The 17,269-nt window shown below is 37.6% G+C and overlaps 1 protein-coding gene across 1 annotated transcript in view; it reads right to left on the bottom strand.

Annotated features, from left to right (window-relative positions):
- UGGT1 (UDP-glucose glycoprotein glucosyltransferase 1) overlaps positions 1-17,269 on the bottom strand; it is a 108,074-nt gene that overhangs the window by 68,567 nt on the left and 22,238 nt on the right. Inside the window, exons 9-16 of the mRNA XM_007182876.2 lie at positions 15,403-15,503; positions 14,600-14,699; positions 13,428-13,488; positions 10,211-10,302; positions 8,430-8,580; positions 6,314-6,433; positions 4,919-5,004; positions 1,359-1,494 (exon numbers count right to left, since the gene is read on the bottom strand). Of these exons, the coding sequence (XP_007182938.2) occupies positions 1,359-1,494; positions 4,919-5,004; positions 6,314-6,433; positions 8,430-8,580; positions 10,211-10,302; positions 13,428-13,488; positions 14,600-14,699; positions 15,403-15,503 (847 nt within the window). The remainder of the gene's footprint in view (positions 1-1,358; positions 1,495-4,918; positions 5,005-6,313; positions 6,434-8,429; positions 8,581-10,210; positions 10,303-13,427; positions 13,489-14,599; positions 14,700-15,402; positions 15,504-17,269) is intronic.

Genomic DNA, 17,269 nt, shown 5'->3' on the forward strand with positions numbered 1-17,269 from the left:
CACAGCTGTGAGGGGAAAAAACTTTAAAAAGCAGACTTAAGAACCCTTACTATCCTCAGCAGTGTCACTGGAACGTACTTCACCCCGCAGAGGCTGCTGCTAGCTCAGGTCCCGCCACCATCTCTCACAGAGGCCACAGCGACAGCTCACCGACTGGCACCCCTGCCGCTTTCTCTGCCCTTCACCACATCCACCTCCATACACGCATCACGATGAGGTTCTAACTGGAGTTTACCTCTGTGCTCTGGACACCTATTACCCAGCCTAATGGCCTCAATGAGCACTGAGGTTCCCCTCTCCACTCTGCTCTCACAACATTCTGCTCAAGTCATACTAACAACTTGGAGTCACTACCTCTGATTTGCAGCCACTGTTCAACTGACTCCTGTTTTCCCTCCTACGCTCAGCTGGGACGACTTCCCACTCCACGGAAATGCCCGTGGCCAGCCCTAGTGGAGTGAGGTCCTACTGCTGCTGTAGCCGGCGGTGCTTCCGCACTGTACCAAATCACCTGTGTGGAGGCGTCCCCCGCTAGACTGTAACGTGTTTGAGGACGGGGGAAAATCTTACTCTTCTTTGTATCCCTAGCAGCTGGTACGGGCCTGGCAAAGGGTGCATCTTTAATACAAGCTGGCCAAATAAATAAATGACATTTCAATTAATAAAAAGTGCCCCTGACTGAATCTCTAAACAGTAAACATAACAAACATAATAAACAGCAGGCTGAAATCATGTTTATGGGTAAAATAAAAGTCGTGAAAATAACTGCTTTAAAGATAAGTTTTTCCCCAATTAACACTAATCTGTAAGCAAAAGAACTATTACTGGTAAACTTTTTATACTCAAAAATAGAAAAAAAAAAAAAAAAACAAGGAGAGTTCTCTGTTTGAACTTGAGCAAGTATCTTAAAATATATATATAAAAATCAGGGTATTTCACAGTTTCCACTTAAAATGGAGAAAACAGATAATAAGAATTTTATGACTTGAATATTAAACTGATTCCTAACAAAAATATCATGATGGTCTTAAAAGGGAAGAAAGCAAAGTTTTTTTAAACAAGTAGAGAACACCACATTTACATAAAGGCATTAATCAGTGATTTCAAATCGCCAAAAGGCAGAAAACTAAGATACATTAATGTATTAGTATCCAAGGAATCTTAGCTGAAATCACAACAGTCTATTATTAACATTAGTGTATCAGTAAAGGCAACTCCGGAAATACAAAATGCATAAAGTTTGTGTGACTAATTTACCTTTTTCTCTTTCCAGAAATATAGAATCTCCTTACCACACACTGTTTCTTAGAGTAAGTTAGATTTTTAAAAATTATTCGCTATTTTGAACAAAAACATACGTGTGTCAGAGTTTGGAAGGCATGATAATCATCCACTTCTTGGGCAACATAATTATACGCTCTCAGAATAGCCACTCCAGCATCCTGCATCCCATCAACATCTTCAGAGTCATCAACCACAAAGATTAAACCAAGTCTGGGGGAGAAAGGGAAGGGCAAAAAGAAGAAAAAGAAACATCTTGAAGAATGCAACCAGTTACAAAAGGAAAGGCATCCTCTCTTGAAAAACACAGTTCACACCATACTCTAACATGGTTGGCAAAGGCATTCATCACCTGCAGAATAAAAAAGCAGGTTCCCAAAGGTGGCTTAGACTTTTTAACTATTAAAGCAAGCTGTTTCAATATCATGAAATGAGGCCATTACTGACGTTTAAGGCATTGCCATTGTTTTAGATGGAGATTTTGTTCTGTTTTTAAATAAAAATTAGGGGAAGTGAAAATTCTCAGAATGTGAAAACATATAGAAGGGGGCGGGTGGATTTTGAGATTTCATACCAGCAATATGGGCATCATAGGTAAATGGAAAGCATAAAAATATTTACTACTGTCCTTAGGCAAAAAGCTACACCCAAAGTTAAAGTTTATTACATTTTAAAACTTAAAGGAATAAACCACAAAGAGCTACCATTACACATCTACAGACTGGCCAAAAAAACTTGCACTGGCCATTATACAGGCCACTAGCCTCCATCTTAGAGCAAAAGCAATGAAAAAAAGGACAGTCTTTAACTCAAATGGATCACAGACATAAACGTAAAACACAAAGTTGTAAAATTCCTAGAAAAAAACACAGGATAAAATTAGGTGATCCTGGGTTTGGCAATAACTTCTTAGATCTAACACCAAAAGCACAACCCACAACAAAAAGAACTGATAAGCTGGACTTCATTTAAATTAAGAACTTCTGTTCTGCAAAAGAAACTGTTAAGAGAAGGAAGACAAGCCAAGATGAGCAGAAAATCTGTGCAAAACACATACCTGATAAAGGACCGATATGCAAAATATGCTAAGAACTCTTAAAACTAACAATAAAAAAAAAAAAACCAGTTAAAAATGGGCAAAAGATCTAAACAGGCACCTCACCGAACAAGGCATACAGCTGGCAAATAAGCACGTTAAAAGATGCTCAAAATCATATGTCATTAGGAAATTCCAAATTAAAACCAAAATGAGATACCGCCATACACCTATGAGAATGGCTAAAATCCAAAGTACTGACAACACCAAACTCTGGAGAGGATGGGGAGCTATAGGCACCCTCTTTCATTGCTGGTGAGAATGTACAACAGTACAACCACTTGGAACACAGTGTGGCAGTTTCTCAAAAAACTAAACACATTTTTACCATAAGATAAAGTAATCACACTTAGCAGTATTTACTCAAATGTGCTGAAAACTTATACCATACAAAAACTTGCATACAAATGTTTGTAGCAGCTTTACTCATAACTGCCCTAATCTGGAAGCAACCAAGATGTTGTTAACAAGTGAATGAATTAAAAAAACTATAGGACATCCATATAATGGAATATTATTCAGTGATAAAAAGAAATGAGGTATTAAGCCACAAAAAGACATGGACAAAGCTTAAAAGCATACGGTACTGCTAAGTGAAGGAAGTCAATCTGAAAATGTTACATACATCATGATTCTGGAAAAGACAAAAACTATGGAGACAGTAACAAGATCAGTTGTTGCCAGGAGCTGGGAGAGAGGGAGGGAGAGAGGGAGGGACAAACAGGTGGAGCACAGGGCATTTTTAGGGCAGTGAAACTAAGCTATATGATACTATAATGGTGGAAACATGTCGTTATACGTTTGTCAAAATCCACAAAATGTACAGCACAAACAATGAACCCTAATGTAAACTATGGACTTTAGTTAATAATAATGTAGCAATACCAGTTAATTAATCAACATTGCTCTAAAAAAATACAAAGTCTATTAATTTTTTTTAAAAGTGCAGCCTAAACATATATGATAAACATATATCAAACATCACGCTCTCAGGAGGTATGTGTAGAATTTGTGTATGCATGGATGAGGTATTTGAGAGGGCTTGCTTTTAGATTAAAAATTGTCTTTGTCTTTTTAAAACCCGTCTTATGACAGAAATCAAATGAGTAAGCGCCAGGCAGAAATGACCTAAATATTATTCTTATGAAAATAAAAATAAGGTCTAGAACCTAATTATCTCCTCACAAAGTACTTCCCTTTCCCAAGTATTCAATTTTTGAAAAGGGCAACAGAGCTGTGCTGTTAGCTAAGTCCCTAAATCCAGACTTCTGTTTCTCTCAGGACCAGTCCCTCACCAAGTACCAGCAGGGAGGCTCTCAGATTTGTCCCCTCCTCTCCTCGGTCCCTGCCAACAACTCCGTGTACCACAGCAACTCATACAAAGGAAAACAACCGCTGGTCTGCCTTGGTCTTTCCACCCACTGTTCACGACATGCCTGTGAGTTAAGTGCCTTCCTCTCACCTACCTTTGCAATCTGAGGAGCCCATGCCCTCTTCCTGTCCCTCAATGCGATGCAGTAGATCTTTAACTAATGCCCACTGTGTACCATGAGCCAACTGCTTCTGTGTTCTTCTATTCCCGTTTCATCAAGACAGAGCTCTGGCTGTGATCCTCCACCTAACCATGCGGTATTCATGTTTACATTAAAAATTTCATTCAACTCAAAATCTCTGCTTTTCCATCAATGAAAACTCACCATTTTCTTCAAAGTCTATCTTAAATCCAACTTTGCCATGAAACCTTTGTCCTTCCCAAATATCTGTCTATAATCTTCTTTTTCCCTGAAATTCTGAAGCACTTAGAACTAGTAAGGACATAACCTAGCACTTGAGTGAATATCTCACTGAAAGTAGGCACAGTATTTTTTCCAAGAGGGTAGGAATGTGGCGTATGTTCCACTCAGCATTTAGCTCAGCGCTGAGTATGGAACACACAAGACCATTTGTTAGCCAAAGAGCTCTTTTCTTCTTTATTTTCATGTTTTCTAAGAATTCAAATTGTATCAACATGTAAAATTACCACATACTATTCAGAATGTGGGAAAATCTTAATCCTTATATGTAAAACCTTCAAACATTGTTCTGAAAAGGTACAGTGGAAACCCCAGCCATTTAAGTACCCCATTGGCAGATTTGGTAACACAAGTGAAATAAATGTGTCTGTTTGCATCTATAAAAAGCTGTGTATACATTTAGTCCTTGACAGTCTGACAAAAGTTCTTGGCAAAGCTCCTTATCTCTGCTGAAGGTAGGCTTTGTGATGTGAACACTTACTTAGGAAAATTCCCTAAGCAAGCTGAGATCACATGCTATTTTTACACAGGCTATTTATTAATAACTCAATGACGGTAAGATTCTATTCATTGAGAATCAAATTCTCTCCCCCAAAAGCTACCGGCTTCATACTGAGCAAAAGATAAAACTGCCCTTAACGATCCCCACGATTAATTATCCTACAATTCAGTAACACCAGACTTGTTAAGAATGACAAACAAAACCTCAGCTGAATGAGATATACCATCATATCGATAACGGTGTTACCTTAGTGGTATATGATTACTGAGGAACATCTCAGCTGTGTTAACCAACTCTGCAGTGCTCTCATGAGCAGGGTCAACTATGAAAACCTGTAGGGGAAGGGAAAGGAAAACATGAAACGACCTTTATTCAAATGTCACTGGGCCAATAAAAATGTGCTTTGTGACCACCTAGAGGGGTGGGATATGGAGGGTGGGAGGGAGGGAGATGCAAGAGGGAAGAGATATGGGAACATATGTATGTGTATAACTGATTCACTTTGTTATAAAGCAGAAACTAACACACCATTGTAAAGCAATTATACTCCAATAAAGATGTTAAAAAAAATTTTTAAATGCCTTAGTCTTTACACTTGAAGGCCACCTTTTTCCAGCTACTTTTGAACCACATAAAAAAAGAGTTATACAAAGAGCAGTTACCCTCCCTCTGTCTTCAAAGAATGTGGTACTGAAAGGCTAAGTGATTTTCTCATGATCTTACGCTAACAACATGGGAATTGTATCCAGATGGCTAATACATATTCTTCACTACACCTAACAAAACCCAAATTTTATTAACTCTCCCACCTTAGAAAATGGAGATTAGCTTCCTGTGTATTCATTTCAAAGGATCTCTGAATTAAGAATTAATTCATTTAGAACCCAATATTTAGACCACAACAGTAGCTATTATGTATTAAGTTTTCATGATGTACTTTAAAAAATAATAATTATCCCATTTAATCTCATTTAATCAAATAAAGTTCTCATTTAATAAAGTTAATAAATTATCTCATATGGTAAGAGTAAAAGAGATTGAAATTTTGACTGGGAAGGAAAAAAGTGGTTTCAAGAGTGAGGAAAGTATAGAGGATCGTTTCCCTTGAAAGTTCTGAGGAAGCCAACCTTGGCCATAACCTGTCCCGTCTCTTTAGGAACTACATGAGGTAAAAGAAAGACATGAGAGGGGAAAAGAGCGTCAACTAAAAACCCTCTTCCTCTATCTCTCTAAAGCAGTGGAATAAGGATTAAAAAGCAGGAGCTGACGAAGACTTACTTAAGGGAATAAATTGAACTATTAAATTTTAGGGATTAAGATATTCAAGAAAAACGGTAATAATACATTCATCTTCTGAGTAAAAAAAGAACTATCTTAAAACTCAACACAGTCTAAACCGTGAGGTTAAGGATGAGGAGCATTTCCTTATACACTGACATTTCACAGCCCTACAAACAATCAGTACACTTCCCAACCCTTTCAGTTTGAATATGGAGCTAGAAAAAGAGCGTATCTAGTGGTGGTGGTGGGGAGAAGCAGCTAGTAAAGGAGAGAAGTGAACATTCTAGCTATGACAGAAAGGAGGGGAGAAGGCAAGGGAGAAATAGAGATCACAGCCCAGCAATAAGGAGTTTTACTTACCATGTTGTGCAAGTTTTTCCTGATCTGTCGGATAACACCAGGAAAAGTGGGGCGAAGCAACTCCTGTAGACTAGAAGGCCATGAATTATATCTGCTATCAACCTCCAGGTTGTTGATCCACTACAAATAAAAACCACAACATTGTGCATACACTTTAGTCACCGCTAGTGAAATTTGCAGAAATAACAATAAGACTTTAAATTATTTCAAGAAGAATCACATGGGAAAGACCATTTTTGAAAATATAAAGATCAAGTAGAAAAACGAGTGACTAAAACACAAGCCACAGAATAGGAGAAGGTATTTGCAACCTACGAAATCAATAAAGGACTAGTGTCAAGAATATCTATACAAATCTAATATATCAATTTAAAAAAGGCAAGCAACATATGAGAAATGGAAATGAGTCAAGAATATAAATAAGAAATTTACAGAGGAAATTTAAATGGGCAATTAACACAAGGAAAAATGTACACCTTCACTAGTAATCCAAGAAATATAAACTAAAAGCACAATGAAATTTCACACTAACTAAACTGCAAAAAAAAAAATTTTAAGTTTGTCAATATCCATGAATAGGCAAAAATATAGAACAATGGGAATTCTCACCCAATTCTGGTGTCTGGGAACAGTCACTTTAGAGAAGATGACCTAATAAAGTTGAAGCCTTTATTACTACCCTACCACTAAGTACTACAGCTCTAGGTGTCTACCCCAAATATATTCTCACATGTATGCACGAAGAGAGAGGTACAAAAAGAGCCGTAACAGTACTGCTTGTAACAGCAAAAGATTAGAAACAACTAAATATCCATAAAAAAGGAACGGATAAATAGTATATAATATTTGTACAAAAAGAGCAGGGTGGGAAAGTATGTGTATATTACCTTGCTCATGTAAAAAGAGTATTTCTGGAAGGATATACAACGAATTGACAACGCTTGTTGCTTCCAGGGAGAAAAACTGGACAGCTGGGTGAAGTTTTTTCACTACACACTCTTTTGTATGTCTTAAATTCTAAACTGTGAATTTATAAAAGATATTTTTAAAAATAAGTAAAATATAAAACATGATGTGATAAACTAGATCTATATGTATCAACCTACATAAGCCTTGAAAAAATTGAGTAATAAAAAAAATTGATGAAGGATACTGATATGGCATTTTTCAAAATTTTAAAACATAAAATAGGGAAGAAAATGATCAAGTAAGGGACAGGAGGGATACACGCCCACTTCAGAAGAGGAATTACCTGCAGGGAGGAGAGGCGTGGAACTGGGAAGAGATATAAAGAGGGCTTTGACTGAAACATTTTTTTCTTCCAAGAAAACATGAAATGATTAAATGTTAGCATTTATTAAGTATGGCGATGGGTCCTATGATTGCTAATTATGTTAGTCTCCTTACTCTTCATAATGAAAAAATTTTTAACAGAAAAAAAATGACATAACAGTAGTCATCAAAATAACAGTTACACCACCAAGTGAGAAGTCAAGTAGTGAACATCTACATTCTATATTATTCCCCTTTCCAAAAAATTTCCCTAAAATCGGTGCAGGACAGACACCAAGAAAAGGGGACTGGAGAGCTGAGGGTGCCAGGCACGTCTCCATCACCGACCTCACTTTCTCCACAACTGCCCGAGACAGCTCTGCTCCCCCTAGTCTCTTCACAGACGAGGAGACAAAGGCCCAGCGACATCACAGAGCAATATTAATCTACATAAATCCTTCAATATAAAATACCAAAGTCCTGTTAAAGGAGGTTGGTAGCTACAAACTGATATTTTTAAACAAAATCACACAAGACTTGTGTGCAACTGAGAATATACAAACTAAACACTTTCCCAAGAGATGCTCAGCCGAATTCCTAAAGAGATACAAAAGTGGAAAAATCACGGTCTTAACCACAGCAAACCTAATAGCTCAACTTTCTGGAGCATTTAAGAGCCTACTTTATTAATATACACATAGCCCCATATAAGCAGTTGTTGTAAATCTTTGATGCCGACAAAAGAGATAATAGGAATAACTTACCTCTGCTAAAAGACAAATGCGAAAACCATAATAAAATACTTGGCCAGACCACTCCCTGGACACGCTCACAGAATACCTACCGAAATAGCAGGGCTCCTGATGTCTACGGCATAGTTGGCCTCAGACGGCTGGATGTTCAGTTTCAAAACATTATGCAGAGAAAGGCCTTCTATTCCCAATCTATGCAGACCCTCCATCACCCGAGCTTCATTTCTCAATATATCAAACAGACTGAAAAAAACCAAATAGGTATTTAGGAGAAAGGGCTTTAAAAAAAAAAATTCTCTGGGCTTCCCTGGTGGCGCAGTGGTTGAGAATCTACCTGCCAATGCGGGGGACACAGGTTCGAGCCCTGGTCTGGGAAGATCCCACATGCCGCGGAGCAACTGGGCCCGTGAGCCACAACTACTGAGCCTGCGCGTCTGGAGCTTGTGCTCCGAAACAAGAGAGGCCGCGACAGTGAGAGGCCTGCGCACTGCGATGAAGAGTGGCCCCCGCTCGCCACAATTAGAGAAAGCCCTCGCACAGAAACGAAGACCCAACACAGCCAAAAATAAAATAAATAAATAAAAATTAAAAAAAAAAAGTTCTCACCATGAGAAAAATATATCAGTTCAAACTCAATGCCCTATCAAACGAGTTGAGAAATCAAAAGAGGGAGCTCTTCCCTTGCTTCCTTTTGTCCAAATATGCAGAACCAAGTAGGGAGGAGTTGCTTCTTGGCTGATGTTTACTTATACTTATCAACATATACACTGTGTATAGAAATTATCTCTAAGTATAAACATACAATTTGAGGATGAAATAATCCTAAATGTGGATTTTACATTGCATGTTTTTAAAAACACTAATCTCCCTGTGATATTTCTTACAACTGCACGTGAATCTAAAATTATCTGAAAATAGTTTATTTAAAAAAACACCAAAAAATATACTAAATAATATATGTTTAATATATGTTTCAATATCAGCATCAATTCCCACAGGTACACACACATATGATCACAGAAAACGGTCTGGAGGAATTCACACCCAACTTAAGAGGTTTTCTGGGTAAGGAAGAAGAAATAAGAAGACTGCATTATTTAAAACTGTTTACAATAAGCAAGTACACAGTTTGCAATACTCTGGAAAATTAAAGAGATTTTTTTAAATAAAAAATAAAAGGGCAACCTTTTAATGTGTCCTTTACTAATTTTTTACTAGCTCTGCAAGCAGTATATGGACATACAAGCTCCATTAACAAAATGTGAAAAGTATCTTACTGTGGAAACGGCTTCTTTCAAAGCATTAACCAACCACAGCTTTTGTTTTCACTACGATGAAGACACAGTATCAACTGTGTCAATTTTAATATCAAAGATAAAATCAGAATTCTACCTGACTGTCTTCTGCACCCAACCCCCCCAAAGTTCATAAGGAAAATTTAAGAGCAATTTAGTCCTAAACCACATTTTAACAAAACAAAAAGGTATCAAATAATATATGTAAGACAGATCACCTTCTGAGACACCAGAGGCTGCATTTTGCATAAACCTACTTCATACTGTTCTCAGAAACAAAAGAACCTGCTCTCTTCTGTTTCTATGGTTAACAGGAAAACTAAGGCTCTAAAAGGGCACCCTCAAAAGACACCTGGGCCTTAAATGTCCAAGGCATCAGATGTACATTATGATAAAAAATGGCCAAGTATCCTCCTGCCCATCGCAGCCAGAGCGTGGGCCTACCTAAGTGCACGCACTGGGCCTGATAAGTCGTCAGGCTTTGCAACCTGTCACATCAAGGAGGAACAACGGTCTGGACATATCATAAGGAGCCACACATCATAAAAACTTTTCAGGGCGAAGAATATTATCCATACCTGAATATATCCTGCGTCTCTAAATCAATATGAAGTCCATTGATGAACAGTGCTGAATCTCCAGGCTGTAATCCTAAAGTTCCCTTGAAATACTGAAATATTAAAAACTTATTAAGGAGCAGAAAGAGAATATTTAACAAAAATTTCCAAGTTTCTGGTTTTATTATATGTACAAATGTTGACAATGATTAATACAACTGTTTCCTACAATACTGGGGATAGGGAGGGTGTTAAATAAGCCAAGCACAGAGAGTTACTTTTCGGCTGCCCTTCCCTGTCTGTGATGCCAGCCAAGGTTGTGCTAGCAGTCATTGACAGCTGGGCCTTCTGGATGAAGTCCAGGGATCCGATCTAAAAGGGTTTCAGGGCTTCCCTGGTGGTGCAGTGGTTGAGAGTCTGCCTGCCAATGCGGGGGACATGGGTTCGAGCCCTGGTCTGGGAAGATCCCACATGCCGCGGAGCAACTGGGCCCGTGAGCCACAACTACTGAGCCTGTGCATCTGGAGCCTGTGCTCCGCAACAAGAGAGGCCGCGACAGTGAGAGGCCCACACACCGCGATGAAGAGTGGCCCCCGCTCGCCGCAACTAGAGAAAGCCCTCACACAGAAACGAAGACCCAACACAGCCAAAAATAATAAATTTTTAAAAATAAATAAATAAAAAATAAAAGGGTTTCAAAACCCCACACCTCCCTTAAGCTTTCAAACTAAGGCACGCCAAGAAACTTTGAGTTGCTGAGCTAAGGACAGCACCTACATACACCCGAGCTCTCCAAGACCACCTCCACGGGGTCCTCCAGCTGCTGCTCTCTGACGCAGTGGAACACGTGTGACCGTGCAGCCCCTTCAGCCCTCAGACCCGCTTGATCCACTGGACTTTGATGCCATATCATACACAGCTTCTGTTGGCTTATATCCTTCCCAATCAATTCCTCTTTCTCTCCAAGGAAACTGGAAGGGTTGATCATATATTCAACACCACACAGCAGAGAAGGGAAGAAACGTATCAGATACTAGGGACAGAACATGGATCCCTTAGCTCTCCCAGGGCTGGGGGAGAGGGGCAGGGATCGCTGAGCTCCCTTCACTCCCCCTCACTCAGTGGACAGAGAGAAATGAACTCTAAGATCTAGGACTGCATGGGAAAAACACAAAACAATGCAGAAGCCACGGCTTTTGCGTCTCTGCCCAGCCAGGATAAAATGGCAAGGAAGTTAAGGGGATAATAGAAATTTGCATCAACGAGAATCAGAATTTCTTACAAGGGAAAGAAAAACTCCACGTCCACTCATTCCCAGGCTGCGAATACAGCACCCTGTGACTGTGGGAAAGACTGACTGGGAACTACGTGAAAGGAAACACAACAGAGGATGGGGATCCCATTCTGAAAACAGGGGACTGCACGGAAGTTACCAAATGCTCTGCCCTACTGGGCTTCTACAACTCTGGCAGCCAGACCTCACGCTCCCGGCAGAAGATCGGAAGATCCTTTTCGGGAGACTAAACAGCTCAAGAGGAAAGGTTTAAAGATTCTGTCACTGGAGTTCCCTGGGAAACAGCCATACCACCACAGCCTACAGTCACAAAGACGCATCCTTCGGGCTTTCAAACAGTTTTTTATTGCCTCACTCTCTAATATGAGCAGTTAGCGAGAGATCACCAGACATCTAAGGAAAGCCTCTAACATTAAACACAAGAGATCAAGACAAAAAGAAAGGCAACTTAAGAGGGAACAGACTATGCAGAGAAAAGAAAACACAGACATGAACCATCGATATCTTCAGAAGGATAAGACAACACCATAACAAGAAGAATTCAAGAATAACCCTTGTAAATTAAAAATTTGACAACTAAAGAAAGAAATCTCAACAAGTGGTCTGAAAATCCTTCCCAGAAAGTTTAAAAATAAAAGACAAAAGAACTGGAAAACAGGAAATAAAAGATTTTTAATCAGGCCAAACTAGTCAAGGAGATATAACATCTTAAGAATAAATAGGAATTCTAGGAAAACAGAAAAGACAAACCAAAAAGAAGAAATGCAAAGAAGTATGTCCAGAAAATTTCCCAATACTAAAGGAAAGGATTTTCCAGAGTTAAAGGGCCCACCAACCACCCAAGAGTACAAAGACTTTTTAAAAAGGCATTATCACTATGGAATTTCAGATTACTAGGGTCAAGGAAAAGACCCAACATGATTCCAGAAAGAAAAACCAGATCTCATACAAAGGCTTCAGACTTCTCAAAAGCCATAATGGAAACCAAAATTCCAAGGAGCAATGACTTCAAACTGCTAAATGACTTCCAACCTAGAATTCTATACCCAGCCAAGCTATCAATAAAAACAGAAATGGAAGGGACTTCCCTGGCAGTCCAGTGGTTAAGACTCCACGTTTCCATTGCAGGGGGCGTGGGTTCAATCCCCAGTTGGGGAATTAAGATCCTTCTTGCCACTCAACGCAGCCAAAAACAAACAAACAAACAAAAAAACAAAATGGAAAACTGACTTCTCAGAGTCTGAAATTTCCCTCACATGCAACCTTTCTCATGAAGAATGATTTGCTGCACCAAAATAAAGAAGTAAACCAAAAACAAAGAAGACATGGAATCCAAGAAATAGGAGATCCTAAAAAAGAGGTTAAAGGAAGGTCCCAGGACAACTGGTATGTACTAGACATAAAGAACAACCAGTCCATAGTGAAGCAGATCAAAAATTGATAAAACCATGACAAAAACACAGGGATGGTAGAGAGATGGGGAAAGTGCCAATATGGAGTACTGGTAGACAGTGGGAGAAGTGGGGAGAGCAGTGAAAGAAAGTCAGACCTCATCCTTGTAACAGAAGGCCAATACATAAGATTGGAAACAGAAAGTACCAATTTAAGCTTGCTGGAATCTGGAGATAAATATCCAAAGAATCAACTAGGAGTTGAAAGCAGATGCTTCTGGGAAGGGGGACACACAGGGAGTGAGACATGTTGGCGGGGGTGCTTTTTTCTAAAGAAACAGGTAGCACCATTTGATGCTTTGAATTATATATTCATATTCAACTTTGATTAACTACGGAAAGTATAAAAAAGATTACAGAAATGAATCAAAATACCATCGTCTTTAATAAAAGAAGAGTAAAACTATTAAATGTCACTGATTTAACTCACATTTCCGCATCTTTAAAGATATAATACAAAACAGAAAAGCCACTATTTTCCATTGGTTAATACCTTCTGATTCTCTTCCACTTCGGTTCTAAGTTCTGAACTCACGGCTGTTTTTGTTATTGCTCTAAGGAAATAAAAACATTATCAGTGCTTGGTTTAGTATTTGATATAAAAGACTTCAATTTCCCTATATGAAACAACACATTGCTCCATAAATTACAAAAAACTAAATGGAAAAAACCTTAAACCTTTACAATTGATAAATATATTCCTCCTCTCAGATGTGTGTGTTTGTTCATTACCACAAGATATAAAACCAAGGAAAAGTAACAGTAATAGTTGCACTTTAATGCGAGTGCAGTTATTTCCAAGATCTTAGTTAAATATATGTAACTCTATTCCTGTATATGATCTCTACAGCTCACAGGCTAAGGATAATGTTCAATAAGTTAAGGCAGCAGACTGTTCAAGCTATTTAAGCACATGTATATCTTCAATAGCATGCTTGACTAAATGATAATGTACTATATGATTCTTAAGTCCTGTCTAAGAAGTATTTTCCCAAGACTAATAAAATAAACAAATTTATTTACAAAACATCTCATATCAGAAGTCAAAACACCTCATTCAGTGACTCGAGAAGAGGACTGACAATTATTTAAGTTTCTGAAAATGTGGCTTTTAAAACAGGTTTGCTTTGTATTTATGAGATGTGGAGGACCATTATACAACTGAAAGCAATAGCAGAAAAGCTGCATTCAAAATCTTAATCTGTCACTATGAACAAGTCAGCCTCTATGATTCATTTCCTTCATCAAGAATGAGTAAGATGATATATAAGAAACTCTTCAGGAAGAAAATCACCAGAGTCCATGCCAGACCCTAAGTTAGTTACATCTGCATACATTAAATTTTGTTAACTCATCTAATCCTGAAAGGTAGGTGTTGTTATTTTTGTTTTACTGCTGAGGAACGTGATTATTTACAAAGTTCACACAACTAGCAAGAGGCAGTGCCAGGAACACAACCTAGACTGCTCTCTTCAACCACACAACACAGGGGCTTGTCGCCTTCTCGGGAAGACGGGCCATTAGTAGTACAGTGCTGGTAGTAAGAGAACTTTAATTTCCTAAGCATTTTCATATTTTAATGGCTTCATTTTATGCATAAACATGAAGATAATTAGGCATATGTTAAAAAGAAGAATGTCTCAAAGCCTTATTACTCTACGTTACCTGGCTTTGGTAGGAAAATTTTGACTAAGATCCTTCATAATCACCAGAGCTAACTCAATAGGAGCAGCCAAGATTCGGGCAGCAGTCTGAAAACTTAGATCTGCAACAACATCAAACGTAAGTTAAAGTGTATTCATCTATAGCAATGAGAAAGAAATAGGAAAAAAGCACATTGATTTCCCACTATTTTCTTGGTAATTAAGAATGCCCTAGAATGATATTTCAAAGCATGCCCATGGTTGAATTGAAGGTTTTACTCACTTCATAGGCCCCTAGAGTGTTTACTGTAGCCGTTCCTTGATCTGCCTGCATAAACACTAAGGCATATACCAACACATTCAGCACAGGATTAATCCACCCCAAATTCTTTTCCTTCTTCTGGATTTACAACATTAACACAAAGTACAGCAAAAGACTTTAGTAAATTATGCTGGGAAAGAAAACCTTGATATATAGTTCTTTGGACCAGAAAAGCACACATATATCCTGCCATACTGACATGCCTTTAACATCCAACTGTGTAATAAATGTATACATATAGAAACACAAAGATTAAGACAAACTTGTTTCTAGTATTACAAGCTTATGCACCTGGTCACACAAAGAAAGATCTGGTACTCATCTATAAATATATATTACTCTGCAGAGTGTTATTTGTCTACAAAGGACTTTCTTCCTTTCCTTTCTAATAAATCAGGATTAATCACATGATCCTTAAAATCTGTGAATAAATACAATTAAATTCAAATTCTGTTTTTTTAAATACCATAAAATTTAGAATGATTCCTCTACGTTTTTATTACCTTGCAATTGCCAAACTTTTAAAGGTGCCATTTCATTGGTGCTCTCAACGAGATGCTTTCTGAGTTCTTTCAACTGTCCCTTCAGGTCAGGGTGCAGGTCTCTGAAAGAAACATAAAATCAATCCTTTTCAGGTGTCTTTTCTTTCCCAAAGCACATTTAGAAGTTGACCCCAAATTTATATCTTCACAGCTCTCCCCACTTAGTAACAGGAAAATTCTTACAATATAGGAAAAATATTAAATTTTTCTTAAAAAACAAGTTAATATAGAAAAGTATGAGTTAATTTAAAAGCCATAAAATTTACAGATTAAAAAATGAATCACTACAACAGCGACTCTCTATGTTGGGGGAGGGAGAGGAGTGGGACTGAGAGTAGGGAACAGAGGGGACCTCAACTCTATCTGCTGTGTTTTACTCACCTTGGTTCTTTCTTTCTTCAAGTAAAAGAAGGTGTTATGTTGCAGGAAAAAAAACCTCGATAAACAATTCTTTGGTACAGAAAAGCAAGCACGATAGAAACAGTCAATTCTGGGTGGTGAGTACAGGGGTATGTTATATTATTCTCCATCCTTTCCTGAATCTTTTTAATTTCTCAAAATAAAATAGGAAATACCCTGCTTCCAATCCCAAAATGAGTTTCTTTCAGCTACATGTTCGTAAGTCCTTTAGTCACATGAATATAATTCAAGCTAACCAAGACTATTGCGTTTTGTTTAGTTTTATCTTGAAATACAGTGCATTCTATTTAAAGTTAGTAAAACAGAAGTTTTCAGAGGCAGAGATAGATCATTTAGATCAGACAGACAGATGGAACAGAGTAATCCTGTTTTTAACACTAAAAACTCAAAATTTCTTAAATGCAACCTGCCGAAAGTAAAATATTTACTCAGATCCTTCACCATCCCATCAACCCATTCCAGTTACTTTACTTTTCTTCATGATAAAAATACCTTAAAATGGGTCACTTACTTTAGATAGCTAAATAACTATACTGAATGCCCAAAAAGGAAATTGTCTTCAATATTCTACATACTACCTTTGTGCTATAAACACATGAAATCATAATGCTATCCAAAAAACAAACATATAAAACATGAATATGAAAAGGGATTCTGGAAACCTGGATGCAGTAAAAATGGAACCTGACTGCATATTAATAAGGCCATAACTGATGTTCAACACAAAGAAATGTGCATTTGCACAGGATGAACTCAACATATGCACAGTCACTCAACATCAACAAAGTCTTCTCTACTAAACTGTTCGTCTAGCTGTCACTTCACTGGGTCAAATGTTAAGGCTAAAATATATGAAACTGCACCTACACATACTATTTCTATTGAAAAAAAAAAAAAAAAAGCACACCATAGATGTCCTAATTAAGATTTCCAGATAAAGCAGAATTCAGGGCTCTGAACAATGATCAAATCATATCAGAAATAACTGCAACATTTAAAATAACAGCTAAGAACATTTTTCAGCTATAAAATTCTATTATGCTTTCATAAAATAGTTATGCAATTTTCTTCAAAAAGCCACTTCCTATCCTCTTTCATATAAAGTAAATTGTAATAAAATGTATTTCAACTGAACATATATAAAATCTACCACACCTCCTACTACAACTCTTTTGCAATTTTTCAAACTATGTTTAGCATAAGTAAATAGCTATAAATACAACATTGTAAATCAACTATAATTCAATAAAATAAAATTTTTTAAAAAAGAGATAAGAAACAAACAAGCAAAAAAAATAATAATAATAGCTATGACCTCTCTAACGTAAAATACACTTGATTTTCCTCAGGAAAAGATTGCATAAAACAATTAGATTTCTCCTATTATGTGAATCAAAAAAATGGCATG

This window comes from Balaenoptera acutorostrata, chromosome 8, assembly GCF_949987535.1.
Source record: "Balaenoptera acutorostrata chromosome 8, mBalAcu1.1, whole genome shotgun sequence".
NCBI classification, from domain to species: domain Eukaryota; kingdom Metazoa; phylum Chordata; class Mammalia; order Artiodactyla; family Balaenopteridae; genus Balaenoptera; species Balaenoptera acutorostrata.